The sequence below is a fragment of the Dendronephthya gigantea genome, unplaced genomic scaffold, assembly GCF_004324835.1.
Source record: "Dendronephthya gigantea isolate DGI-Jeju-01 unplaced genomic scaffold, DenGig_1.0 000034F, whole genome shotgun sequence".
NCBI classification, from domain to species: Eukaryota; Metazoa; Cnidaria; class Anthozoa; order Malacalcyonacea; family Nephtheidae; genus Dendronephthya; species Dendronephthya gigantea.
Genome location: NW_021163044.1, coordinates 701,446 through 728,837, shown reverse-complemented (window position 1 = coordinate 728,837; position 27,392 = coordinate 701,446). Strand labels below are relative to the sequence as shown.

At 39.1% G+C, this 27,392-nt stretch overlaps 3 protein-coding genes across 3 annotated transcripts; all 3 read left to right on the top strand.

The window, feature by feature from the left end:
* The first annotated feature begins 186 nt into the window (after positions 1 to 186).
* On the top strand, positions 187 to 5,336 carry LOC114525383 (nucleolar protein 10-like). The gene is made up of 23 exons (XM_028546708.1): positions 187 to 367; positions 538 to 583; positions 678 to 776; positions 989 to 1,066; positions 1,143 to 1,180; positions 1,266 to 1,310; positions 1,404 to 1,495; positions 1,586 to 1,651; positions 1,741 to 1,801; positions 1,965 to 2,047; positions 2,158 to 2,239; positions 2,443 to 2,592; positions 2,698 to 2,764; positions 2,877 to 2,929; positions 3,018 to 3,096; positions 3,322 to 3,449; positions 3,559 to 3,657; positions 3,743 to 3,817; positions 3,934 to 4,017; positions 4,096 to 4,197; positions 4,285 to 4,478; positions 4,546 to 4,648; positions 4,891 to 5,336. Exons 1-23 carry the CDS (start codon positions 302 to 304, stop codon positions 5,023 to 5,025), a joined length of 2,025 nt encoding a protein of 674 aa, XP_028402509.1. The 5' UTR covers positions 187 to 301; the 3' UTR covers positions 5,026 to 5,336.
* A 6,382-nt stretch (positions 5,337 to 11,718) lies between these two features.
* Positions 11,719 to 16,424, top strand: LOC114525564 (zinc metalloproteinase nas-14-like). The gene is made up of 14 exons (XM_028546948.1): positions 11,719 to 11,928; positions 12,042 to 12,119; positions 12,406 to 12,543; positions 12,668 to 12,788; positions 12,887 to 13,071; positions 13,165 to 13,383; positions 13,575 to 13,745; positions 13,831 to 14,010; positions 14,653 to 14,799; positions 15,078 to 15,334; positions 15,451 to 15,544; positions 15,670 to 15,809; positions 15,957 to 16,096; positions 16,275 to 16,424. Exons 1-13 carry the CDS (start codon positions 11,850 to 11,852, stop codon positions 16,092 to 16,094), a joined length of 1,947 nt encoding a protein of 648 aa, XP_028402749.1. The 5' UTR covers positions 11,719 to 11,849; the 3' UTR covers positions 16,095 to 16,096; positions 16,275 to 16,424.
* Positions 16,425 to 16,668: 244 nt separating this feature from the next.
* Positions 16,669 to 27,358, top strand: LOC114525338. The gene is made up of 4 exons (XM_028546597.1): positions 16,669 to 17,024; positions 17,945 to 20,202; positions 20,479 to 21,692; positions 21,794 to 27,358. The coding sequence occupies exons 1-4, from the start codon at positions 16,806 to 16,808 to the stop codon at positions 27,235 to 27,237; spliced, it is 9,135 nt and encodes a 3,044-aa protein (XP_028402398.1). The 5' UTR covers positions 16,669 to 16,805; the 3' UTR covers positions 27,238 to 27,358.
* The last annotated feature ends 34 nt before the right edge of the window (positions 27,359 to 27,392 follow it).

The following is a 27,392-nucleotide window of genomic DNA, read 5'->3' as shown; positions in this document are numbered from 1 at the left end:
TTTTTCTTGTTGTCCACGTGTCTTTCTGATACCCTTCAGATGCCCTTTTGTGACCCTTTAGTTGGCCTGATACCCTTCAGATGCTTTTTTGTCACCCTTTAGTTGGCCTTCTGATACCCTTCAGATGCCCTTTTGTCACCCTTTATTTGTCCTGTCCTTTATATAGCTAAGTAGGCCCGGTCCCAGACTTCTACGGGTTGGAATTCAATATGGCGGCCCAAGTGGTGAAAACCAAGTTTTCTGCAATATTTCTTTTGGCTTGATGTGAAACTGTTTTGTTTTGGTTTTTGTTTTTTGGAAAATGCAGGTTTCCCAACCTAACGATGTCAAGATCTATAATCTCTCTGCTGGAAAAAGTCTACCAGAGGTAAGATGTCGTTTTTTACTGCCATGCAACACATTTCGACAGTTTTTAAACCTCGGTTTAAACCTTTATGCGCGAGGAATGCTTCATGCTTAAAAGAAAAAGCTGGCCCACAATTAACATCTCCGCAAGTGTGGGGTATTCTATAGTTGTGCATTTTTTTCACTTTGTAGTGGCTGTCTGAAAGACGGAGAAGGCTCCTCCAAAAGGAAGATGTTGGTCAGTTGCAAATGGCTGACAGTATATACAGCCATTATTTATATTATCATTTAGACATATTATTTACAATTATTGATTTTTATTTTCTTTTTAGATATACGGAGACGAATTGAACTCATTCAGGATTTTGAAATGCCTACAGCTTCAACCAATATAGAAATATCACAAGATGGGAATTATATTCTTGCATCTGGTAACTATAAGGCCACAACCACTCATGTTCTTTAGCTATTTACACATTTACAATATTGTATTGTGAGTATGCCATGAGTATGGCCTTTATTGGTGCAAAGATTGGTTTAAAAGACCAAAGGTTTAGCAATGAGTTTGTGGTGTATACAAACTGATCTTGACATGCAAAATTGCAAGGATGTAATTCTTATGTAATCTTCTAATTTCTTTAAGGCTGCTATAAACCACGTGTTAGGTGCTATGATTTATCTCAAATGTCCATGAAGTTTGAGCGCTGTTTGGACTCCGATAGTATGTAGCCAGTTGTTTAAAAATTCCACATCTAACATATATTTGTTGCATACATGAGCAAAATATTTTCTTATAGTTGTTAGATTTCAAGTCTTGTCAGATGACTACTCAAAGGTAAAAATCAAAATGATTTTTGATCCACGAATGAGCTTGTGGTAAATGTGCCTCAAATTTTTAATATTTTATTCTTCTCCATTAGATTGCATTTCTGAATTGTGACAGATATGTTGAGTTTCATGCACAGGTATATAGTTTCAGTTATAACAGTTTGGTTACATTTATAACCTGATCATTTGACACATCATTTGATATATCTAATATATATAATTTGTATTAGTATGGACGTTATTACAGAACAAGAATTCCAAAGTTTGGCAGGGATCTTGTGTATCATTATCCTTCATGTGATTTATATTTAGTTGGAGAAAGGTACCAATCCAATGATGTAGTTGAGTTAATAACTAAACTATATCTGTGAGTATATAATTTATATCTATTGATAAAATCTGGAATTTTCAGTTCAGAAGTCTATCGACTAAATTTGGAACAAGGAAGATTTTTAAATCCATTGCAAACAGAATCAGAGTAAGTTACATACAGCTGTTTTGTGGATTAATAGTGCTTTCATATTTTATTCAAAAGTTAGAAAAATGAAATGTGAAACTTCTGTATAGATCCATCAACTGTTGTGACATTAATCCTGCCAACCAACTTCTTGCAGTCGGTACTGCTCAAGTAAGTTTAAACAAATAAAAAAGCTCCATCAGAGAACCAGTAGTGGCTGATTCAATTTTTTGCTTTTTTAGTCAAGCTGTTGTTGTTAGGGTTTTCCTGTTGTTCAGTATGTATGGGTATTATCACGAATTCTGATTGCATAAGCCTTTTGTTTCCTTCCAAGGGCCATGTGGAATGTTGGGACCCACGTTCAAGGACTCGGGTCGGTAAAGTTGATGTCGCCACAAATAACTTAGGATTAGAAAGGTGTGTTTATTCTCCAATTATATTCTGCATTTCTCTCTCTCAAGAGGATAAATGCCAAACCAACCTCTCTATTAAACACCTTCTGCAAAAATTATTTGAATTGTTTCTAGTGGTTCAACTCGGATACCAGAAGTAACAAGTATGAAATACTGTAATGGTCTTCTTCTTGGTGTGGGTACCAGCACTGGACATGTAGGTTTAAATCAGATACCATTTGTTATCTACTAAGCTTTAAGCTTTGGGCTATTCAAGATCTTGCTCAATGAAATGCTCTACCCACTTGCTCACCCTGACCAAATCTTTCCAAATTCTATCATTAAAAATAACTCATCATATGTTCATGTACAAATCATTCTTTTGGCTGCTATTAAATTCCAGAGTTCATCCATTTCCAGGTATTATTGTATGACATACGTTCTGATAAACCTGTTCTGGTAAAGGACCATCAATATGGTCTGCCAATCAACAGTCTGGCATTTCAAAATGATGTGAATATGGTCCTTTCAACTGACTCTAAAATTCTTAAAATTTGGCACAGAGATTCAGTAAGTTGTGGTGTTAGAAGAATCAAAATAAGCTACATGACATACATGTGTCTTTTTTAGAACGTTAGGAGAATCGGCGTACTAAGAGAGCTCTTATTTTTTTAGGGAAAACCATTCACAGCTATTGAACCTGGCACTAACATAAATAATTTGTGTTCATACCCAAACTCAGGTGGGTTTACTTTTTGAATGGAATGTGCTGAATGATCTTGCTTGAAAGATCTGAAGTAAAACTATCAGCAAAGGTAGTCATTCTAATCTATTGACTCCAAATCTATGTACAGGTTTGATATTTATGGCTACGGAAGCTCCAAAGATGCTCGTCTATTATGTTCCGGTATGTGATCTGTTCATAATCTAGTTTATTGTTTCATTTGTTTGTTCCTCAACCACTTGCATCGTTCATGTAATGGTTTTTGTTCCAGTCTCTGGGACCAGCCCCAAGATGGTGCTCATTCCTTGACAGTTTAACTGAAGAGTTAGAGGAAGATTCTCAGCCTGCGGGTATCGTATTGAACATGGATTTATTAATAAAGTTAATCCTAAACATAATCCTAACTCACCCCAGTTTTAACCTCATTTCTAACCTTTTAATCTAATCCGCTGACGTTAAATAAATCGCTATCTATACGGTTTTTCTTTTACTTGCGCTTGCAGTAACCAAAGCCTCATGATGTGGTCTATATGGTGGTAAACTAACGTATACGTTTCTTCCATTAAACGTTTTAGTATATGATGATTACAAATTTGTAACGAAGCAAGACTTGACAAGTCTAGGATTGTCACATTTAGTTGGTACAAATCTTCTTCGAGCTTACATGCATGGCTTCTTCATTGATATACGATTGTACCATAAGGTAACTTAATTTGATATCTTTCATTTGCTCGCATTTGTTGTCAGTTTTGAAAGAATATTTTCCTTTATTGAGGCACCTGTGAATGTTTATTATGTGCGTAAACTTTCAGGCCAAGGCCATTGCAGAGCCGTTCGCTTACGAGGACTACCGCAAGAATTTGATAAAGAAGAAAATCGACGAGGAACGAGAAAACAGGGTTGTTGCTAAGGTAGTGTTGTATGTCAAGTGAAACGTGTCAAAACGAGGACCATCTACGTACTGTATTGCAATATTTTTCTTGTTCATCTATTTAGAAGTTGCCAAAAGTCAATCGTCAACTCGCAGAGAAGCTTTTGGACGAAGTGTCAGAGAAAAAAATCGTTGGAAAAGTAAGGCGAGATATATCAGATAGTGGCACCTTCACTATTGTTTCTCTGGCTACTTTATGTAACACGAGTTAATCACCTCTGAGTTTGAACGACTTTTTTTCTGCCTCGTGAAATAGGTTGACGTCAGCAATCCTCTTGGCGATGAACGTTTTGCCGCCATATTTACCAACCCAGATTTCGAAGTGGATGAGGACAGTGAGGTACGTCATGTCAGTGAATTTTTTCGCGTTTTTTTCAACTCATCACGTTGACCTCTGTATCAACTGGATTCATTTCAGCAATACCAACTACTTCATCCTATAATTTCAAAACGAGATAAAGAAAGGAAAGAGAAGAAGAACGAACTGGACAAAAGGTTGGAAGATTTCAACGAGATTTCGGTAAATATTACAAGATTTGTACATTTAAATTTTTGAAAAACTTTGTTTGCCTTTCGTAAGTACGTGTACTTGAATACTTCGTTTTAGGATGGTGAAGTTGAAGGTGTTGCAAGCGACGTGGATGAGTCTAGTTCTGATGATGATTATGAATGGAGACTGGAGTACAAGAAACAGCAGAGAGATAAACAGGGCTCCAACAGGAAGCCTAAGTTTTATGAACTGAAATCTGGCGAGGAATTCACATCCGTGAAACAACCAGAGGATGACAAGCGAAAGAAAAAGTTAGTATCGTGCTGCTACGATGATTAAACTGCATCACAAGTGTCACATCTTATTTTTATCTTTCAGTGTTTCCCTAGGAGATCGATTGAATGAGGGATTGGACACGAGCATTATAAAATCCAGCGGTTCCTCGTTTGGTGGCAAAGAAATCGTATTCAAAATTGGCAAGGTAGAGACTTTGAATTGTGATGTTTTGTCTTGTTTTCAGTACTTTTAACGATGCGAATAATTCGCTCTTGCGATTCTATCCTTTTGATAGATGTGAACGAGTAGATAAATTACGGATGTTCAAATGAGAGCACTTGTACCGTGGACCTTTCATAACTACTCGCTCGTTCACATCTATCTTCAATGTCTATCATTAATCAGATTTTTCAGTCTGTTTCTTGATTAAAACATTCTTTCCATCAGAACCAACAAGAGATTGCGGAGGAAAACGTCGCAAAGGCTCACAGGAACGAGAGGCAAAAACTTCGTCGCTCAGCCAAATCTATTTTGCCGAAAGAGAAACGTGCTGTCTACTGGAGAGGAAAGAGAGTGAGGTGATCACGTGCTGTGTGACGTCATACAACGCCAGAGAACATTACGTCATGACATAACGTCATTGCATGTATGAAGAAGTACGAGGAACATTACCAAGCCGACTTTGTTCGAAGTGAAGGAACACTTTGTAGCCGAAAAATATATTATTTTTAATAGTTTGGACTGGTTTGAAGTAACGTTCTTATTGCAAGGACTAAAAATGAAACGTTTTAAATTTAAAGAAATGTTTTACATTGTAAATTTCTTCTCATTTTTACTGTCGGAGTAGCTTATATTAGCACAGATGGAAAGCCTGTGTACTAATTTATTTGTACAGCCGAAGAATATAATGAAAGAATGAAACATATTGTTTTAATGTGTGTGTTTTTTCTGATCAAAATGTCCGTTTGAGGCAGTGCGAGTGTGTACATGATTACATGGGAATGGGTATATGTGTTAGAACTGTCCAACATTTAAGCCCCCTCTACACGACGCAAACGAGCCCTAGTTAACTCAAGCCTGGGTTAGTTTTCAGTTTAGGTTTAAGCACACTTTACCCAGGTTAGTTTAAGCCCTGCTTTAAAGGTGCATTCGTTCTTGTTCGAACCCGGGTTAGATAGAACGATAAGGCAATCAAATCAGGGAGGGTCGACCCTGGTTTGAGTTTGCGTAGTGTAAACGAAGCTTGGTTTTGTTGAGGTGGATTACGTGTACGTGGCCAAAGTCAGTGTAGCGTTAAACGCTGCGTAATGCATGTGAGTAAAAAACTTATATCATTCATATGCAAATTTACCTTAATACAACGGCTGTAATTTGACAGACTGATTTGCATAGAGTTAATGAATCCTAAAACATAAATCGGGGGTTAAAATGCATTCTGATCGTGCGAGGAATGATAAAACTAGGTAGCAAGCGAAATTAGGTTCGAAGTTACCAAAACGAAAACGATTTTTGCGTATATGAAATGGTCGCCTTATCTGCACGACCTTGTTGACAGCTTAACAGAAACGAATCTCGAATTCCTTCTTTTGAAATCTTTTCAAAATATGCAAATCACTCAAATGCTTTTCCTGTTGAAAACAATAGCATGCATTCTTCGACTTCACCAACCAATCAGAACCCAGGGAATTTGATGACGTCTGTTGAAGGAAATTTGGAGCATCGAGATGGGTGTGCTTTCACGCCAAACCAAACGTCATTCTTAAACATCTTCTTGTTGCGGTAAGACGCTTTGCCCAACGTTTTTTGAAAAAATCTAAAGTCTGAAAAAAGTCTACGTGCGAACGTTTCATGGTCAACTAACAAGTCGTCTATCTTGTTAGCGCCGTTGATAACTACGCCTTTACAGGTAATTATTTAAAGCAACCAATTTCTAAATGTACCAATGCGCTTTGTTGAATTTCAAACGGCAAACAATAGCCACCATATGGACGGATTTTGTCCGCTTTTTCGGCAGCTAAATCTTCTAAATATTGAACGAGTTTTGCCACCATAAGCTTCCTGTAACTCATGTTTGTATTTCGTATCATTTTAGATCAAAATCCTGGGAAAAAAGCGAAAAATTTTGAGGGAATGTGACCACGTGTAAGGTGAGTTTATGCAAATGATTTTACCATGTAGCTCTCTGTGAACAAACAACAGCTTTGCTGGTTACCAGCACATCACCACATAGACAGATTTTCTCACTGTTTTGCCACTGTAAGCTCCCTGTAATTAGTGTTTGTCTAGAAATCTCGTATTGCATGGTCTAACGCTGGCCTTTCATGATGATGTTTAATATATTTAAAATCAGTTGGCTTCCAAATTTCTTCACTCATCGAAGTCTCATTTGTTAATTTTAGAAAGAAACGTTCGCTATCTTCAAAAAAAGAAAAGGAAGGAAAAAAGAAAGAAAGAAAGGTGACTAAAGGCAATCCCTAAGTGCGCGCAAATGCGGAAAACGTTTCTGATTAAAAAATTGCATGAGCCATTTTGAAGGGCAAAGAAATAGACGATAGCATGTTGGGACTTCATTGGGGTGAGGGCATGGAGATTATTTTATTTGTGTGCATTGTTGGCCTTTTGTGCAAATTCTAAATGTTTTTAAGGTTTCAGTTGTGCTCTTGAAGTAGGAATTTTTGTGAATATTCGAGTGACTTCACAGTTTAGTCGCCTGCACCGGAGTATGCTTTGAATGTCCGACTGTGATGTTGATTTTCCCCGGGTGTCAGTTGTGTTCATGTGGGGGGAGGCGCCGCCCTTCGTGTGTGCATCTTTCGGGAGGCCTGCGGGCCCGATTGGCATTCGGGGAGAGTCTGCAGCTCAGCCGAGCGTCCGGAGCGTGTTTTGGTGCAAGCAACTGAACTGTGAAGCCATTGGGGTGTTTACGAAGGTTCGTACTTCAGGAGCACATCTGGAACCTCGAAAGTATTTGTTATTTGAGCAGAAGGTCTTCAGTGTACACCGATGAAATGACTTTCATAAACTTGCCAAATTGAAGTCTTGCTTGTTTGAGTCTTTGGAGTTGTCCTTTTGATTGGCATCGTTCCCAGATCTTTGCTATATATGCTCTGGTCATGGTCACGTTTTAGACTCGCTGTAGGACCAAGCTATATGCATATGGTCAAATTTCAGACTTGTTTTCAGACCTTGCTATATGCTCATGGTCAACACATACACTTGCTTCCAGACCTTGCTATATGCTCACGGTCGTGTTATACACTTGCTTCCAGACCTTGCTATATGCTCACGGTCGTGTTGTACACTTGCTTCCAGACCTTTGCTATATGCTCACGGTCGTGTTATACACTTGCTTTCAGACCTTGCTATATGCTCACGGTCATATCGTGCAGTTTATTTCCACACTTTGCTATATGCTAAGGGTTGGATCTCACTCAAAACGCGAGTCGTTTCTAACGGGAACATTTTCATTTCTTGTTTGGCATTTTGATTACGAACATGCATGTAATGTGATGCTAGACTATCGCGTAATATTCTGTCTTCTTTCCTTGAGTTTCAATTTTCAAACATACAGTATAAGCTTTCCAACCAGTTGGATTTAACTGGTCGCTTCTAACAAAGGGAATACGGATGAAAGGGGCCCCTCATTCGTATTTCTGTGTTAAAGCTATAGGCAAAACCTTCCGCTCTCGTGAGCGCCTAAACTTAGGGGCATGAAAAATGATCTTTGCAAGGAGTTTACAGTATATAATGCTTTAGTCTGCATCGGTTTAAAATGAAAAAAATCGCAAGTATACATGATAAAGCTTGCATAAAAAATGTTTAAAATCTTGAACAACGATTGTAGAATTTGGAGTTGTTCCCAGACTATATGCGGGAATGTCTGTGTCTCTTCAACAAACATGAAAGTTGAAAAGAATTAAATCTTGAGTATACGATATTTCGATTAACATTTTCAACAAAAATGTAGGCTAAATTATGCATTTGCGTGCGAAATGTGATTGCCTTTAAATCCAATCTTAACATATGAAGTACCAAGTCATGATGAAAGAGAAAAACAGGTCCAGCAAAAAACCGCACCGAACCACGACTGGATCGCCTTTCTACGTCAAGAGTAGCTGTTGATAAACATTATCATATTCTGTTTAAAAAGAAATGAACTGAAGATCCAAAACTGATATCTGGTATACATGAATTATGGTCCTGAGAACGAACCGAAGCTTGAAACACGAACTGAACTTTCAAAAACGAGCTCAGGGGTTCCTCTGAAAACGACAGAACGGAAGCCGGTTCATAAGAACGAAGTGTACATGATTTATCCACGCTTCAAGTGTTCATCGGATTGTAAAGACGAAACTGATGTTGATGACTGATGTGTTGACGACGACCGACGAAGATCTCGTGGCGACGACCGATAGACGAGCACCGATGTGACGACTACACCGATGACGACGACCACATCCGTACGACGACGCCAAAGACGCCTGCGACGACAGATAAAGATGATGTCTGCTTTCAGGTTCATATTATGTTGCATACTATAGCTACTGTAGTTCAATCTCGAATCCAGAAATTCCAGTTAAGTTTGCATGTGCATGCTATCAAATAGGCTTTTATTGAGTCTGGGTTCGAGATCTCCTGGTGGTTTTAGTCAAATGTATTTTACGCACTTGAATGACCGATCCTCACCCTTTGGCATTGCATGATAAATTTTGAACTGTCCGTTTGATTACTATTCGGAAACTGAACGCGGTTTTTCAGTTAACAGTACAGTTGAATTGTACAGTTGTTTGTTTGTAAAATTCTCACTCGTGCGTAAATGCAATTGATGGCGCATTGCTAAGGGATAGTCAAATGGCTATCAGGAAATTTCTTTGTGCATGATATTTCTAAGTAAAATCTCTCAAGTGAAGTGAATGAATAATAACGACCATTCACACTGAAGGTTGAGGACTAATCGTTAGGTTGCATGGTTCCTCGGTTGCATGCACGAGGTTTGAATTAGTTGCATGTTTATACCTCAACTAAGTTTGGCACAATTGATTAAAAAACATAAGCTGCATGCATTTCAGTATATGACCATCGTAATGATGGCAATTTTCAAAAACTTAAAAAAATAAAAATGTGCAAAACTACAAAATTTGATGATGCAACTTTGAATTTCGTTCGCGCAAAAAGAGTTGGCAAATTCTGATTCCAATTTGGCAATCAGCGACGACTCTTTAAAAGCAGCGCGCGCAGCGCAGTCTTTTCAAACCACCAGGAACGTCTGAGGAAGACCAAGCACAGCTGCAATCGTTTGAAAACTGGTTTGCAAAAATCCAGGTTGCATGGTTGTTCTTGATTTTCAGTCAGACGAGCGGTATCGTAGTGCACGCGTTCGGTTAACGTTTATGCTCCGAGATATTTTTCGCTTGAAATTTTAAAAGTGAAAACTAGCTTATGGCGTAAACGTTATAAGCGCCGTTAGCAGCGTTTTTCTATTAGAAAAACTGTTGTGGCGCTAAGTACCATGTTGTAAAGATCTCTCGCGCTGAGGCACCTGTTCTGTATTGTTCTTTAATAATATGGAACGGAGTGTTTTCAGCTGCACGCTGCGCACTTTCGGATGAAGATTTTTGTCTTTAAATCTTCGCCGGAGTAAGTGGAGTTCGCACGGTCTGTCTTAGGAACTACTGACGAGACGATTAAAACAATTGACGCAATTCGTAATCTGTTTCGGCCGACAACGACATTCGTGCATGATCCGGATTCATTCAGACCGTTAAAATGCAGCGCTCGCGGCGAAAAATGAAATGAAATAAAAAAATGGAAATCACAATGTGTCCGATACATGGTACTTGAGTACTTTAACGAAAAAAAATTTCAACTGGAGTACGAGGCTTTGTGTTAACGTTGAGATGAAACTTCGTTAAAGTATGCGCGAGGCGCTATCATGCAAAAAGAACGACATTTTTAGATTTAAAATGTTGGTTCTGCGAAGGTTGGATGGGAGTTTGACTTTACTTTGAACAATCGTATAGGCGCATGACAACCCAGTTTGTGGAGGATCACCAGGGTGCGATATAGGATGCACCATAGGTTAAGTTAAGTTAAGCGCATGATTGAGAATCCACATCTGGGTTTTATCTGACACACGACGGACATTGCGCGCGCTAATTCCCATTTCAACCTTCAAATATGGCGGTTTAAAATCTTCAATGCAGCGGCTTTTTTTTAATAACATATTATTGTTTCTTCTTTTTTCAGGCTGTAGTGTGTAAATAGATATCTAAGTAGTAATAAAATAACAAAACATGTAAACTTTTGTAAATAATTGAGTACAGGGGGGTCCCCGTAGGTTTCGGAACTCGGCTTTTCGATTTCGGCGGAGGGTTTTTCTCCGGGTACTCCGGTTTCCCTCCTTAAAAAAAACAGTGTCCATGTCTGGGGCCAAAGTGATCGTTAATGCATTTTTACAATTTTACGGTTTCATTGTTTACTTGAATCAGTTCATTGTAGTAGCTTAGATGCGACAAATCCATCATATTTACATCTCCTGGCCTCTGGGTTCAATTCCCAGAACACTGAGTAAAAATCAACGAAAACTTAAATCTTGTTTTTGAAAGGCGGTAAAAGTTATCAACTGGCCCAGAGAGTTATCTTTTTATACGTCGAAAAATGATTTCAAAAGCTAAAACGCCGATATATCAAATTTAGAATTATTGGAAGCTATTTCAATTTTAAAATTTTGAAGTTTAATCATGGCCATGCCGAAGGATGAAGAGTTATTTAGCGACGGTCGTTTAACTTGAATCATCCAGCGAGTTCCAACGAGTCGAATAACATTCATAGCGCCAGGAGGCAGTTCGCGGCATATTACAACCCACTGCGGTTTGTCTCTGTTGAACGAATAATTTGTGCCTAGTTCTTCCACTAATTAAACGAAACAATGGCATGCAATTTGATGAATAGAAATATCCCGACAATTCTTTCTTTTATACATCTCTCTGGTTTTATAAACAGCATCAGTTTCGTCTTTTCTTACCGCCAATTCACAATTTAAGAACATGGCAATTTCAGAAATATGATTTTCAAACGTGTTTGTTTTTCTCATATATACATGTAACGTAGTTAGCCGTTGACTTTTGAAGTATGAGTTAAGTCGTTTATCTTAGTAATTAATGTTCTATTGTACATCCTTTGTAATATATCAGATGTCATACCGTGGGAACTATAACAGAAATCCTTGAATTTGTAAGTCAACATTAGCATGTCTCGAAAGTATTATTTGTTCTTGTAATTAAAAAGGAAATTTCCCTATATATAGTGTGTCCTTTAAAAGTGCGGCTGGTTTAGCGGCTTTTACTAAAGCATAGTTAGTCTGTTGGGTTGAAGAAAAGTCGCTCTGCTTAATTGGTTCAACAAAAATGGCTAAAATTATATTTGTGGTTTTATTATTCCTCGTGTTTTCCCCGTTATCAATTGGCGGACCACTGCCCGATGCAAGTACGTTGTTCACACACGATTAACTGTTTCCGTTTTTACATTTCTGAATTCAAAAGGTTAGTGTTTGACCTGTATCAATAAACGGTCAGAATTTTTTTTTTCGAATCGTGTAGGTAGCAATTCCAACTCCAATACTTTCGAAGATGATGGTGGAACGGATGTCATGACTGAAATAGCGATCGTTAATGAAGGTTTGGTTTCCAGTGTAAAATTGTAATCTCACTAAGATATTGTGCTACGAGATCTAGAGAATGAAACAGTTACATCACCGTCTTAACTGCCTTGCCAACCAGGTTGCGTTTTAAAAATATTTAATAAAATATAATAAAAAGTGTATATCTCAGATAATTAGTAATTAATGATTAATTTTAACGTGTTTTTATTGGGATTTGTCGCATGTCCATGGACCTTGCTATGGTAACCCACAAGAGTTTCTAAATCTTTTTTAAAAGATTGATTTCGAAACTTATTTTGTAGAAAATGATCTTAATCTTTTTGAAAGTGACATCGTCCTCCATAAAGAGGAAAATACGGTAACAAAAAGGAATGCTCGCAGGTCAAGGAAGTTTTTATGGCAAAACAAAAAAGTACCGTATGAGATAACCCAGGAGTTAAGTACGTCAACTTCTCAAAATCGAGCCAAGTTCTTCTAAAACCTAATTTTTATTTTTGTCTGAACGGGTACATGTGGCCACATCAAGATAGCTGCATGCTCTACTCAAATTATTCTTCTCTTCAGTTGACAGTTGGTACGGACCGACAATTTTAAAAGCTATCGATGAATTTCACCGGCACACTTGTGTCCAGTTTGTTTCTCATACGAATGAAAAAAACTGGATCCAATTTGTTAAAGAAAAAGGGTACGTGCTTTCTTGCCTGCACTTGAGACAATCTTTAACAATCTCGTAGAAAGTTAAAGGGGGGAATATGAATATTAAAACATTTTTACATTGTGCAGTTGCTGGTCATCGGTTGGTCAAAATTACTGGATGTCAGGTCCCCAGAAGTTGTCTCTTGGTGCTGGCTGTAACATGACAGCTACTGTTATGCATGAGTTACTTCATGCCCTGGGTTTCTGGCACGAACAATCAAGAGCTGATCGGAATAATTACGTTGAAATTTTTTGGGAAAACATCCGAGAAGGTTTTTTCATTACATTCTCTGCGTCATTTGGCATTTTGGGTGCGAAACTTTACGTTTTCTCAATTTGTTTGATCAACGACATTGTTTTATTAGGAAAGGAGCACAATTTTATGAAGGAAAATTATTTCACAGTCGACCATCAAGACAAACCGTACGACTTTCAGTCCTTGATGCATTATGGAAACTCGTATTTCTCGAAGAACGGCATGGACACCATTCGCTCGATAATACAAACGGATCTTAAATTGGGGCAAAGAAATGGTTTTTCTCAACTAGATATTGACGAAGTTAATGACTTGTATGATTGTAACTGTGCGTATCTCTCTTGCATGATGATATTCATGTTCTAAACTACAGCTGCACATTTTAACAATTGCAAACTTCAGACACGTTTTGCCCATTTCATTTTTCATTTTCTACACAAAGCAATTCTTGTTGTTGATGGTTTAATTTTTTTGTAATCAGAAGAGATAGCTGCAGTTGCATTTTCTCTTTCCTTGTAGCGACGAATGTCGGCTGGAGTTCCTGGTCAACGTTCACCCCTTGTGATGCCGGCTGTAAGAAGAAACGAGAGAGGTTTTGTACCTCGTCAAATCCTTCTAAAGATTGCCCTGGTACAATTTCTCATGGAGTGGAAGAGGAGATTGTCGTGTGTAGCGTGGTGGAGTGTAATGGTGGGTAGTAGGTTGTATTTGAGTTGATGGATAGCTTCATGTTTTCGCATGAAGTCACCTCATTCCACGTTCAAACGTTTGACAGCTCCGATTGCTGGACACTGGGGAAGATGGTCATCGTGGAGTTCATGTAGCACGCGATGTGGACCTGGGACCAGGTCACGTGCGCGCACATGTGATGACCCCGTGCCAAGGAATGGCGGGAAAAATTGCGTCGGCGATGGGAAGGAAGAGAATCCGTGCGTATTCCAGTCTTGTGGCTTAGGTAGGATCCTGGACACCTGTTTTGTTGTTTAATTGCGGATTTCAATAAGTTTCACCTGAGCTTTCCTTGAGTTGGACTTCATCACTACTGACAAAGATTACTATCAATGGACACCGCGGAAATTGGTATAGGCTTAGCCGCAATTCTCGATACTTAGACTTCAAACTTGGTGAGGAAAAAGATTTATAAATATTCAAGAAAATATGTCTTGCACAAAAGATTTGAAGCTTGCTCACGGTAAAAACGAATCGTCTGAATTAATAACCTTGTGTATACTTTAAGCCTCAAAATGGCCATTTCACAGCGGTCAGATGTGTTTGATGAGCTGTCAAAAGATTGCAGAATGCGTATTCAGAAGAAAAATTGAACTTTTTTAAGATATTCAAAAGGTTTCTCTTTGATAGGGCGATACAGAAATGCACAATTGTGAACCAGCGATTAGATTTTCGGGTTGAAACGTCTTAAACACCAATTTCTGCGGTGTCCTATCAATGGAGGTTGTTGGTCTCGAATAGCAATAATAAATCTGCTTTTCCCTTGAAGAAGCAAGCGTTTTCCACATTTCCCAGGGGAAGGGTGGGTAAGAAAAATTAAAACGCTTCAGTGTTTTAAAATAGCAAAATTATTTTTGTTCTGTGGAAGGACCGGATGATTGTGAGTTTGAAGTGGATGCAAATGGTTTTTGCGGTTGGACGCAAGATGTCAATGATAACTTGGACTGGAAACGTAGTCAAGGGCCCACACCCAGCTCACAAACTGGACCTGTGGCAGACCACACAAGTGGTGGGGGTGAGGAACTGCTCTATTTACTTGCATTTCCTTTCTGCATAGAAGACTTTTATCACGTTTTTCAACCGCACTTATTGAATTAATAAAATATGCAAATAATTTTAGTCGTTCCTGTAATTCGTATAAGTCAGTTTTATTTCGCCAATATTTCTTCTTAACTTCTCCCTAAGCTAACTTTCTTCTGATTCCCCCAAAACACGCAGTGAAACTGATCAATACCAGACTCGAAATGCATTAGTTTTTATCCACCATCAACACAACAAATATAAATTTTCTAGGCCACTATTTATTCATCGAATCATCTTCGCCAGCCAGGACGGGGCACAAGGCACGCTTGATCAGTAAAACATTCTCAGGATCCAACCAATCAATTTGCTTTATACTCTCCTATAATATGTACGGAAGTGGTATGGGATCGCTGAATATCTACCTAAGTAACGCTGAAGGAAAGAAGTTGGTGTTTTCAAAAGTAGGAGATCAAGGGAAACAGTGGCAAACAGTTCATTTAGATCTGAGCAGCACCAGTGACTATCATGTATGTAAAACTAACGTAATTTATACAGGAAAGACAGTCCTCTGTGCGGTGAACTCGAGTGTCAAAGTCTCGCTCCATTAAGCCACTTTTCATATTTCTTTTACCGCTCTTTACAGGTGATTATCGAAGGTGTTCGTGGTATGAACTTCCGTAGTGATATAGCCATTGATGACATTACTTTTATACATGATTCATGCAGCGATACTCCGAGTAAGTCATATTATATAAGCCGGAAAATGGCGTATTCGACTATGGTCGAGTCCGCCGGAAAATGGCGCATTCGACCATGGTCGAGTCGGCCGGAAAATGGTAATCAATTCAACCGTATTTTTCAGTGAGGAATCTTGGTTGCTATCGTGATGATACACGACCTCTTGATGATCATTTTAAAAACATTCGGAGTAATATAGATTGGTTTGATATGAGTAAGACTATCGTAGACTGTGCGAAAGCAGCTAAAGAGAATGGCTACAAGGTTTGTGTTTATAGTTGCAATGGAAAAATTCGGCATCAACAATAAGTCTGAGTGATATTCGTCCATTGCGCGATGGAGCTCAATGACGTCCACGACAAGTATATTTTTCTTTATCATTTTTTTTTTTAAAAAATTATGTCCTAAAAGGTATTTGGTGTGGAGTTTTATGGCGAATGCTGGTCCTCGGATAAAGCTAAAGATATTTACAACAGAGATGGCCGTAGTAATGAATGTTGGCATGGTGTTGGAAAAGAATGGGCATTTCAAGCATATGAACTGCTGTAGACGTAAGTGGATAAGTCCCAAGTTTGTTGCTGGAGTGAAACTCTTTTCTTAACTTCTTGTAGTAGAAGAAATTAAGTAAATGCTTAATATATTTTTTGCCGGAATAATCTAGAATTTACACAACTATTGAGAAAAACGAAATAGCCTTTGTATAATGTTTCCTTTATTTATTCGTTTTAGAAACGTCTTGTCATGCAGTTGAACACTCGAAAAAGATGAATCATGAAAAGTGTAAATTTCACTGTTCAATAGTTTATTCCAAGTAAAAATGATTTAATTCTAAAAAATAAAATACAGATATAATAGAATATAGATAAATATGGAATTGTAGGTGTGAAAAACTTCAATAAATATGTTAGAATATTCTCACAAATATCGCATGTCATTTATATATATTACATATTCTGCATACGACTGGAAATATTTTTTTGACATGCAGGTATATATGATGGCATTTCTAAATATAGTGAATACTACATCTTCACTGATTTGCAAATGAGTATGCAAAATATATTGACGCTTTTCAATACCGCTACATATTAATTAACAAAAATTGAATCGACGAAATAAAAGTTTGATTGCCAGCAATGAGAGCCAATATCGTATTAAACACAGTCTACGGAAGTATGTTCTAAGCTTCCCTGTGGCTTTGCTTCTTAAAATGCAGGCTGACTTCTCGTTTTCCGAAGTGAATTTAATTGTTTATCCGCAATGATCAGTTTCCCGAATATATTGTCTATTTTCATCGTACTGTATTGGCAAGAATGCAATCGCCCAACCACAGGATATTATTTGGATAATGGCAAAATTGAAGGACAGCAATTCTCGAGTATCTGGCCAGAGGTGAAGGTTCCTAATGCATACACAGGCCAGTTCTATCGAACTACTATTGCATCGTCAAGTCTACGTGATTACAATATACGATTCTTGGTAAGTCAGGACATGTCATTCTAATCGTACGTTGTATAATATTAGTAATTTAACCAATTTGTATAACGATGCATGTAAGTAATTATGCCATATATGAAATGACCGACGTATTTTCAGATAGATAAAAATGAAATGGACTTAGGAATTGAACTCGTATTCTGCTCAAATCAAGTTGCTCTGTTATTTCGCAACTTTTGCATAATTTTCGCTTCAAGAATATGCTAAAACATTTTATGAGATAAAGCACAGAAAAGACAAGAAATATACAACTTCTTTATAATGTTTTGCAATTTTTATTGAATTGAGCTGAAGCAACAAGCAATTTTAGAATTAACTTTATTTCCTAAAGTGTAGACGCTGAATCAGGTATATTGTTTACAAGCTATCTGATTAAACAGAAACATTCTTATATAGTTACGCTTTTGGAGTATGGGTTTTGTACATGCGATAGTTATGTATGCAAACATTCTGACAACTGTCTATCTATTTTCTATTATAATCCATTCAGTTTTTCCTCTGTTTTAAAGCAAAAATGTGTAGACTCGCGTTGTAAATCGTAGTAAAAGGACTGTCAAAGTGACCGGTACCTGGGGCTACCTGCTAAGTTGATTAACATGATTTCTGGTTAACTATATCAGTGTAGTTTGGTCGTCGTTAAATATGTAACGTGGCATTTCAATTTTTGCTTTCAATTTAACTACGCATAAATCTTGTTTTTTATCATCCTTGTACTTGTAGTTTAATTCATTTTAAACGACCATGCACGCAAAAAAATAAGATTTTCTCACTACGGTGAAAATAAGAAAACCGTGAATAGTTTTCTTAAAAATTTCTGGTCCCCAGTTGTTGGAAAAGTCTATTTCTTCCGTGTCATGTGTAAAGTCTCCTAGTCAACGTTGGGTTTTCTGAATTGTTTTAAGGTATCTGCAGTTGGCTCTCAGAACCTTCCCAAATGGCTCACCTACGACGATGAAGATTATTCATTAACGGGAATACCATTATCTTCCGATGCTGGTTCCTACCAGTTATTTGTTGTTGCAATGCGATGCAATAAAACATCGCGGACCACTGAAAACGAACTACTTGGCGCACAGAATTTTGAAATCAATGTTTTACGAAGCCAAAACCTCTCCTACTGTAATAACAACGCAAATTTCATTGCGACACAAGTATCTCTTTCTGTGAACGCGACCCAATTGAATTCGACACAAAGGATTGAGCTTTTTCATTGGTTTGTAACAGAGTTTGATCTTTCTGCTAATCGCACTGCCTCGCTTTATTTCAAGCATGAATATGAACCAAAAAACATCAGTCATACTGGCTGTGATATATTGGAAACGTTTGAAGCAAATACGAGTTATTCCGGGCCTGTGTTGACAATCTCGTGGCTTGAAGGATGTGATTTGAATGTCTCTACTAATATGTCAGATATAACTGCGAGACTCAATAGAACTGTCCTTGACTATCCCGTGTTTTCTTGGAAAGTTTTAAATGGAAATGACAGCACTTCATGTTTGTTGGGTGTACAGAGAAGTATCGTTGCATCTTCCGCTGATTTTGATGCACACCGAAGTACTACTGCCTCCCTTATTCATCATAGCATGTTGGTAAGATACGTATCAGTTCAAATAACTAACGTCACAACTACAACGCCATCATCGTCTGTGCTATCAGCAATTGACCAAGAGAAACCATCCTTTGTTTCATCTCTGGGAATTTCCACTTCAATAAACGCAGCGTCTCCACACCCAGTTGTTATTAATACCACTCCACGCTTCAATTCAACAAATCCGCTACACGGGATGTCCATCTCTTCTACTCTATATCGTATATCTACAAGAACCAGCCTGGTTCATATTAATATATCACCATCAAAAAGCGAAGTTGTTCTAAAAACTACCCACTCAACTTCTCTGGCTGTAAATACTGATCCAGTCGTACAGCGTCCCTTAGCAACCCTCAACATCACCTCTTGTCAATACTTGTACTACAAGATCCCAAAGGATACGTTTTGGGATAAAGAAGATGGCAACAACCTAACCTTACGGCTGCTTACGGAGAGTTTCCGTGAACTCTCGATTGACTCCTGGGTCAGCTTCGATCCCACTCGTAATATCGTGTACGGTATACCAGTCTCTCCGGAAATTTTTGCCAATAACCTTACGCGAGTTGATTTCGAATATATATTGTCAGCAGTTGACAGCAGTGGTCGTGAGGTAAACGCAAGTCTAACTTTGACGGTATACGACGACCACACCCCATCGGGTCAAGAAATTTCAATAGAAGTTAGAGACGCTTTGACCCAGTTCAATCTCGTGCGGCTTTTTGAAGATATCATCGGGTATTTGTACAATGGTGACAAGTCAACTATGAAAATTTTAAATCTTAACCAAACTTCAACAAAAACACAGCTAACATGGAGTGATTGTAAAGCCGTTACAGACGTGTGTGATGCCAGACGAGTAGAGAGAACTTTAAATTTAATCAGAATTGACGAGAGCTTCCTAAATCCACATTTTGTTATCGCCCTAGTTCCTAATGTCTTGCTCGATGCTCGTGCTAAAAAGTTAGGCATGTGTTTAAACGAAGCACCCGTGGCCAGAGGGGAGGATATACGTCTGAATATCACTTGTTGTGAGAGGTTCAGTTACGCCATTCCACCTGATCTATTCCACGACAAAGAAGACGGCAATACTCGAAATCTTTCGCTTAGCATTCGTTACACGAGTGCTTCACGATCACCTTCAGAAACTTGGATCATGCTGAACGACACTGCAAAAACCATAGAGGGTGTAATTGCTCTCGACGAAGCACAGAAACGCTCTGGCCTTGTCTTTGAACAATTTTACATTATCGCTACTGATTCTGGTAGACTTGAAGCCAATGCTTCCGTCACAATAACTGTCTTGCAACCATTGCCTACCTCCAACTACCAAGTCTCACTTTTTCTAAAGCGTCTTCACTCGTTTTCAACCCAACTCGAAGAAATACTTAACATTATTCAAAAATTGAGTTTATACTTTAAAGGTGTGACATCGGATGAGGTTCGTGTTTTGTCGTATTCCCGAGAAAATACCGTCACTGTATTTAAGTGGTCTCTAGCAGGACTACGACTCAAGCCATGCGACTCGCTCGCTATTGCAAACATATCACAGAAACTGAAAGCTGCCGATGGCCGGTTAAGGATGATTTGATGATCATGATGCCAGAGTTTTGAGGTTCAATTCATCTTTGAGGAAGAAGGCATTGCAAGGAAGGCGCCAATGAACCACCAAATGTTCTTATTCCTGTGCATAATTTACGTTTAAATCTGACGTATTTTGAATATAAAGTTCCAGTGCTCACTTTCAATGATCTTGAAGATGGAATACAAGAAACCTGAAATTGTCTTTGTTGTTGTCTTCGCTTGAACCGCTCTCTGCTGACTCGTGGATCGTGTTTGAACCCCTCGTAGACAAGCCATATATGGATTGCCTGATGAAGCTGCCCTTCAGGCACAGCCCAGTGGCGGGTACCGTTACGTGCTTGTTGGTCAGGACAGTGGCGGAAGAATTGCAAGTTCTGTTGTAGTTGTTTATCTTCCAGAGACTGCTCAGCCTTATAATTATCGTATTTCCGCCAATCTCCGCAGTTATATTGACGCCTCACTGCCGTGCGTGGATCACGTTATTGAATTTCTGAAGAAACTAAGTCTATTTCTTGGTGAAGATACAGATCGTATTCGAGTAATCTCCTACAATATTTCAAAGACGTATCCAGCTGACGTCACCGTTTCTTGGACCAATCAAAGCGCTAATTTTAACACATGTGATCACAAAATGATCCGAGACAGATTCAAGCAAATTACCAATCCCGAAGGTGGAGTGACTCAATCGTTTTCCGAAGCTTTGCTACCATATTTTCTTGTGCAAGAGATCAGATTAGAATTCCTGGAAACGTGTAATTATATATTCTCAAATACTCCACCAGTCCTGTTATCACCTGTGAAATCTCTAAATATCCTTCTCTATCAAGCACTACGATTCCAGCTGCCAGCTAACTTGTTTTATGACAAAGAAGACGGGTATACAAAGAATCTCTCGGTGACTGCTCTAGATCAGTTTTTCAAACCGTTTAACAGGTCTTCATGGATTCAATTTGACGCAACGACTCAACAGCTCTATGCCTTGCCAACGTCAATTGTTGCTAAGGAACAACCAACCGACGGCTACGACATAAACATCGTTGCCATGGATAGCCACTCCAACACGGCAAATGCTACCATACGCATCATTGTTAATGACACCTTTGATGCTGTGAATTTCGTGATGGAATTCAATATGGCTTACAATACCAGCCAGAAATATCAAGATATTGACTTAGTATTAAAATTTCTAGACAAGGTAAAGGCTTTCTTAGGAAACTCTGGTATTATTGTCACGAGTTACTTCAAGGGCAATACGACTTTAAGGGTTGGAATATCAGCAATGAACTTTCGTGGACTTGAATGTAATTTCGCAGAACTCCAGGAGATCAGGCGCCATTTATTGCTCCAAGAAAACAGCAGTGAAATTGTGGGAGGGAGAATGAATTCTACGAAACCTCGCCATAACTTTCAACCAAGTAAAAACTTTACCAGAGCGATGGAGCCAGATTTTCTAATATTAGGTGTAACGGAATACAAAACAGGTAAATATTGCAAGTAACTTCATAACACTTATGACTTCATAACAATTGTAACTTATTTACATGGATTTGGTTAAAAAGACTAATTTATTTCATCGTTTCAGGATCTTGTTCCAACACACCGCCGATTCTTCTTCATCCAATCCCACATTTTGTCATTCCAACACACGGATTCTTTTCCATCGTTCTACCAGTAAGAACATTTTATGATGCAGAAGACGGATTCACTTCTAATCTCAGTCTTACCATGTTCAGTTCATCTGGGAATATTCTACCACCGGAAAGTTGGTTGCAATTTAATGACACCACGGACGAACTATACGGAGTTGTTACAAATAGAATAAAGCCAAACGAGAACTACACATTCCTTTTGAAAGCTGAAGACAGTTATGGCTTGAAAGCAAACGCAAGTTTCACTGTAGAGCTCACTTCGAGGCTTCAAAACATTGGTTTTAAAATGAACGTAATATTTAGAAGTAATTTCTCGTCCATCGTTTTTCATGTCGATATCATGAGACTTTTTCTTTTTAAAGCAACAAGTTATTTTGGTGGAAATATCAGCCTCGAGGTCTTATCCTACGAACGAGGTTCTGGTGTACCATCTACTGATATCCTATCCTGGAGTGTTTCAGAACTGGATTACGAGAATTGTGATCTGCCGCTTCTGCACGAAATTTCCGAGAAGGCGCGCTCCGACAATAATCATCCAAATGCCGAATTCGGACGGGCATTGCTTCCGGAGTTTGAAATATTGATAGTGTTTGAACAGAGGCTGGGATCTTGCGCAGATGCACTAAACTCTTTACCAACGGTGGTCGTTCCAACTCTGAGTTTAAACGTCACCACAATTCCAACAGTTTTTCATTACGAAGTTCCAAGAAATGTGTTTTCAGACGCAGAAGATGGGGACACCAGGAACCTAATTTTGACATTGTTGGATGAGGATAACAAAGTGGTTCTAAGAAACTCATCTTTACAGCTCGACCAATCCCTACAAGTGTTGTATGGGATTTTCACAGAGAGTGATTTGAGGACAAATTCTCGTGTCGTGAAAAGGGACATAAGTTCTAATTCAATTTCCATGAGATTTACCTTACTAGCAACAGATAGTGGTGGAAAGACAGCCAGTAGTCTCCTTAATATAAATCTTGAAAACAACATTATATCACAAAACTTTGAATTATATTTGACCTTCACGAGTTATCTTAGCTCAACCTCGCCTGACGTCAAACATCTTATAAATTTCCAGGAGAAATTAAATGGTTTTGGAGCCTTTCGTGGGATGCAAGTCACGAGCTATGTGAGATCCTCAGGTTATCCTGCGAAATTCCAGGCTGGTTTTATTAACTCGACCTCAGATGTCAATCAAAGTGTCTGTGATTTCTCGGTAATTTCTGGAGTAACAAATACATTTCAAGATTCTTCAAAGAATCTCAAAAGCGAGTTTACTGCAAGATTCCTACCGGAATTCGTTGTTCAGGAATCGTACATTCAAAGACATGGGCCTTGTCTGAATCCTCCAAATAACCCGCCAAGAGTCGCCAAGGTAATTCCTACAATTGACATAACAATTTGTGAAATATTGAAATTTCAAATACCGGAGGATACGTTTCATGACGAAGACGGCAACACCAGAAACTTGAGTCTGAATTTGGAAAGTGTTTTACCTCAAAATTCAGAGTGGGTATATTTCGATCATCTCTCGCAAATAATTTACGCTGTTCCAACATTAAATGCTGTTGCTAACCAGCCTGATGGTGGATCAATCTTTAAGCTGACTGCGGTAGACTCGCATGGAAGAAACGCATCAATAGATTTGATTGTGTCAGTGAAGGATACAATTCTTCGGGACAGCTACAGGACAAGTGCTATTGTTCAAGTCCCTTCATTGGTTCTCTCGAAAGAAAATCTAGTTCTAAAAACAATCGAATTTGTCGAGGCAACTGAACGCTATCTTGATAGCTCAATGAGAAATGAAATTCGTGTTGCAGAGTTTACCAAGATTTCACAATCATTGTTGAAAGTTGTGTGGTCCTACTGCTCTCTTCGTTACTCGCCGTGTGATTATCAGAACATCGAAAGAATCCGACAAGCGACGATTCATAGCGGAACCTTACCACATCCAAGATTCATCCAATCCCTTGCCCCGGCGTTGATCGTGGATAGCGTGGAAGACGAGATGCGTGGGCCGTGTTTGAACCAACGACCTACGGTGTTGCATCAGTTGGAACGACTCAATATAACCCTGTGTAGCAGCCTTTTAAAATACCCCATTCCCTACAACACATTCTTTGATAAAGAGGACGGGTACACTCCAAACTTGACTCTATCTTTATTGTCCTCAACATCTACTCCTCTGAGCGACAACTACTGGATTACACTGGACCATTCTCAAACTATCGTAGCGTACCCGAATGTGGATGCTTTCAAATCCCAACCGAAATCTGGGTACGAGTTTTTAATAAACGCCAGGGACAAATACGGCTTGAGTACGAATTTACCCATAAAGATTTTCCACAAAGGTGAGATACCACAGAGTACATACGAGGTCACGTTGGTATTACAAGCAAAGTTTGGAAATATGAGCCGTTCTGTTGATCAAATGAGGATTATATTGCCAGCTCTAGCAGGCTTCATGGGTGGAACTGAGCATTTAATTCGCGCACATTCGTTTCTACGCTCTGGTGTGAATTCTACAACATCTTTCTTCACTTGGAGTAACTGCAGTCTGGACCCCAGTGGCTGTGACATACTAGGAATCACAGAGATTTCAAAACGTTTAAGGAACGATGGGAAAATATCAGAACAACTTAGGGAAGCTTTTCGCCCAAACTTCGACGTGCAATTTGTGTTTGAGCAAAGATTTGGATCATGTGTTGATGATACTAACCATCAACCCAAAGCTAAACACTCTCTTTACCAGCTAACGATTAAGAACTTTTGCGGAGTGTGGCAGTTTCAAATACCGTCTGATTTCTTTCATGACACTGAAGATGGCGGAACAAGAAACCTGACACTTTCGTTAAAAACAATCCACTCGCTTGAAATCAGCACCGATTCGTGGATTCAACTGAAGCAGGAAAACCAGACCTTGTACGGGTTTCCTGCTATGAGCAATTCCAGTAATTCAAGTACTACGACCAGGGAGGTGTACATCTTGATAGCAGGGGATTCACAGGGAAAGTTTGCGACAATGAGGCTGGAGATTATCTTTGGTGATAGAACTCCAGATGTCCATTACGGAGTGTTGATAAAAATGTCTAGTTATGTCGCAGAAAGCATTGCTGATGTGTATCACTTGAAGTACTTCGTTGAGAAGCTTGCATTATTCTTAAAAGCCGAGACGAGATCGATAATGGTGACCAAGTATTGTAGAAAGACTTCAGCCAGTAATTCGAGGTTATCTGTGACGTGGACAAACTGCTCGGTTGCTGCGAATTCGTGCGATTCAAACCAAATTAGGATAATTAGCGAGAAGTTTAACTTGAACACAGGCGATGTGGATCGGACCTTTTCTCAATCTATGCTTCCATATTTTGTTCCCAATTTTATTACCTTGGAAAAGTATGGTCTGTGTAGAATCGAGGCAGAGAAATCGCCTCCTAGACTTCTTAGACCAATTGGTAGAATATTCGCTTACTCTGGTGGCTTATTGACATATGCCCTTCCGAAGGATGCATTTGTGGATAGCGAAGATGGCAACGCCTTGAATCTCTCGTTGAAAATGCAGTTTACTAACAAAGTCACCGTTCCAGCTTCCTATTGGTTGAAATTTGATAACGTCAGTCTGGTTATATCAGGTGTCTTATTGGTGGAGAACGCTTGGAAAAACTCGTTTCGATTGGTTGCCCGTGATCAACATGGTAACGAAGCCGTTGATATTTTCGAGGTATTCCTAGAACAAAGATGCCGCCCAAACCTGCTCAGTTATAAAGTTTTCTCTGAAGTTGTTTACGCAGGGAATAAAGAGGATATAAATCAAAGATTTCTTCAAAAATTGGAAATGTATTTTCAAACTTGGTTAACTGACACAAACTTTACGATCCTTTCTACGACATCAGAAGGCAACAATTCGTTTAGTATTGTTTGGAGCCATGCAAGAACCTGCGGTGTTTGCTTCAAAGTGAATGCGACGCTTCAGTCGCTTTCCGAGAAAATGACGGACAGCAATGGCAGCGCCTTAACAGGATTCAAGGCCGCACTTTTACCTACGTTCGTGTTAGTGAATATATCTGAAGAAAAATGCCAGGCAAAACCCGGAGTTCTTGAAAATGTGGTAAAAGGTGGTGAAAAGGATAGATGGAAACTGTACATTGTTCCTATAGTCGTTCTTTTGATATTTTTGTTGTTTTCATTTATATTCTTCATTTGTCGGTGTGTTGTATTTCCGTACGAGAGCAAAAAGCAGGAAGTTATTTTAGCCGACTCACCAGACAATGAGATTCATGTCACTGATAGAATAAGCCGCAGCAATGCTTCTCTGTACAACAGCGCATCAACAACAATCATAAACGACGGTTACCTTGGAAGCAATCACGCAATCGACCTACCCGAGATCTTCCTTGATAAGAGAGTCTCGCCTTCAAAATCAAGCCTGACAACTGACCTGTCCTCGGGTCCAATTCAGAGCGATAAGCCAACTTCGACGCGCGATGTTGTCGAGCCTGAGCCTGTATTAGTTCCTACACCGCCGCTATACAGCGATGCCGCGGTACACTTGGCAACCAAACCTGATCGGAAGCCTAGGGAGAGACACCAAGCAAATTCTGCCATTGAAATGCACGAGATACCCGTGATCAAACGCGAAGTTGCGCCGTCCAGTGAAGCTATTCCGGATCATCAATCGGAAGTAGACGGACGACCACCGGTGGAAATGATTCAAGCGACTCGTAAACCATCGCCTCTCTCGGTACCTAACGACACATGGGGTGCGTTTGATGAAGAAGATGACCCGATACCACGTCGTAACAGATTACGACTTCCGACACCGCCCGAAGTTGGTACACTTCGGTTACCTCCGGTTCCTAAACCTTTAAACAATACTCCAGCTTCTTCACTTGGTAACTCTCCTTCTTCACCATCAAACAACACACCAAACAGCCCATCTCCAAGCGTTTATTCAACTCCGTTACAAACCCCAAATTATTCACAGACCACAGTCAATAATACGTATAATGTCAGACACACTCTCACCCCATCGGAAGCACCTACAGCATCCCCAAATAGCTACGCCAATCCACCAGCATACACCGAATACCCATACGGAACCCCGATTCGGGAACGATCACAACTGGGAATTCAAAGTCCCATATCTTACGGAACCCCTATACGGGAAAGAACTCAGCTAGGGATTCAAAGTCCCCTCGGGTTTCCGCTCCTGCAGAACCGTGTGCCGTATATTGACCACAGACAGCAAAGGCCAACTAATGAGCCCAGGTCAAATGACTTGCATGAAGTTTTGGGTCAGTTACGAGAGACAGTTAATAGAGAGTTGGACAGAAGGAAAGATATGGATAAATACTTGGAATCATACCTTAACAGAAAATAGAGATTTAACGTTCAATGTTGCATGAACTCTCTTGCATAATGTATTATAGTCTACCAAGGATCAAATGCTTGTTAAGGCATTGTATTTAGCTATTTTCATCAAATATATTTTAATAATTTTATGTAGAATTTATTTTACCACTGATCTTCAGGCTT

What these genes read in the sequence shown, in the direction of transcription:
- LOC114525383 (XM_028546708.1), top strand. Translation starts at nt 302, where the DNA reads ATGCAGGTTTCCCAACCTAACGATGTCAAGATCTATAATCTCTCTGCT. An exon ending in CTGGAAAAAGTCTACCAGAG is followed by an intron (nt 368 to 537) that starts GTAAGATGTCGT and finishes TTCACTTTGTAG; the next exon opens with TGGCTGTCTGAAAGACGGAG. An exon ending in TTATATTTAGTTGGAGAAAG is followed by an intron (nt 1,496 to 1,585) that starts GTACCAATCCAA and finishes TGGAATTTTCAG; the next exon opens with TTCAGAAGTCTATCGACTAA.
- LOC114525564 (XM_028546948.1), top strand. Translation starts at nt 11,850, where the DNA reads ATGGCTAAAATTATATTTGTGGTTTTATTATTCCTCGTGTTTTCCCCG. An exon ending in CGGACCACTGCCCGATGCAA is followed by an intron (nt 11,929 to 12,041) that starts GTACGTTGTTCA and finishes CGAATCGTGTAG; the next exon opens with GTAGCAATTCCAACTCCAAT. An exon ending in GCAGCACCAGTGACTATCAT is followed by an intron (nt 15,335 to 15,450) that starts GTATGTAAAACT and finishes CGCTCTTTACAG; the next exon opens with GTGATTATCGAAGGTGTTCG.
- LOC114525338 (XM_028546597.1), top strand. Translation starts at nt 16,806, where the DNA reads ATGATCAGTTTCCCGAATATATTGTCTATTTTCATCGTACTGTATTGG. An exon ending in ATTACAATATACGATTCTTG is followed by an intron (nt 17,025 to 17,944) that starts GTAAGTCAGGAC and finishes AATTGTTTTAAG; the next exon opens with GTATCTGCAGTTGGCTCTCA. An exon ending in CTGAAAGCTGCCGATGGCCG is followed by an intron (nt 20,203 to 20,478) that starts GTTAAGGATGAT and finishes AACCCCTCGTAG; the next exon opens with ACAAGCCATATATGGATTGC.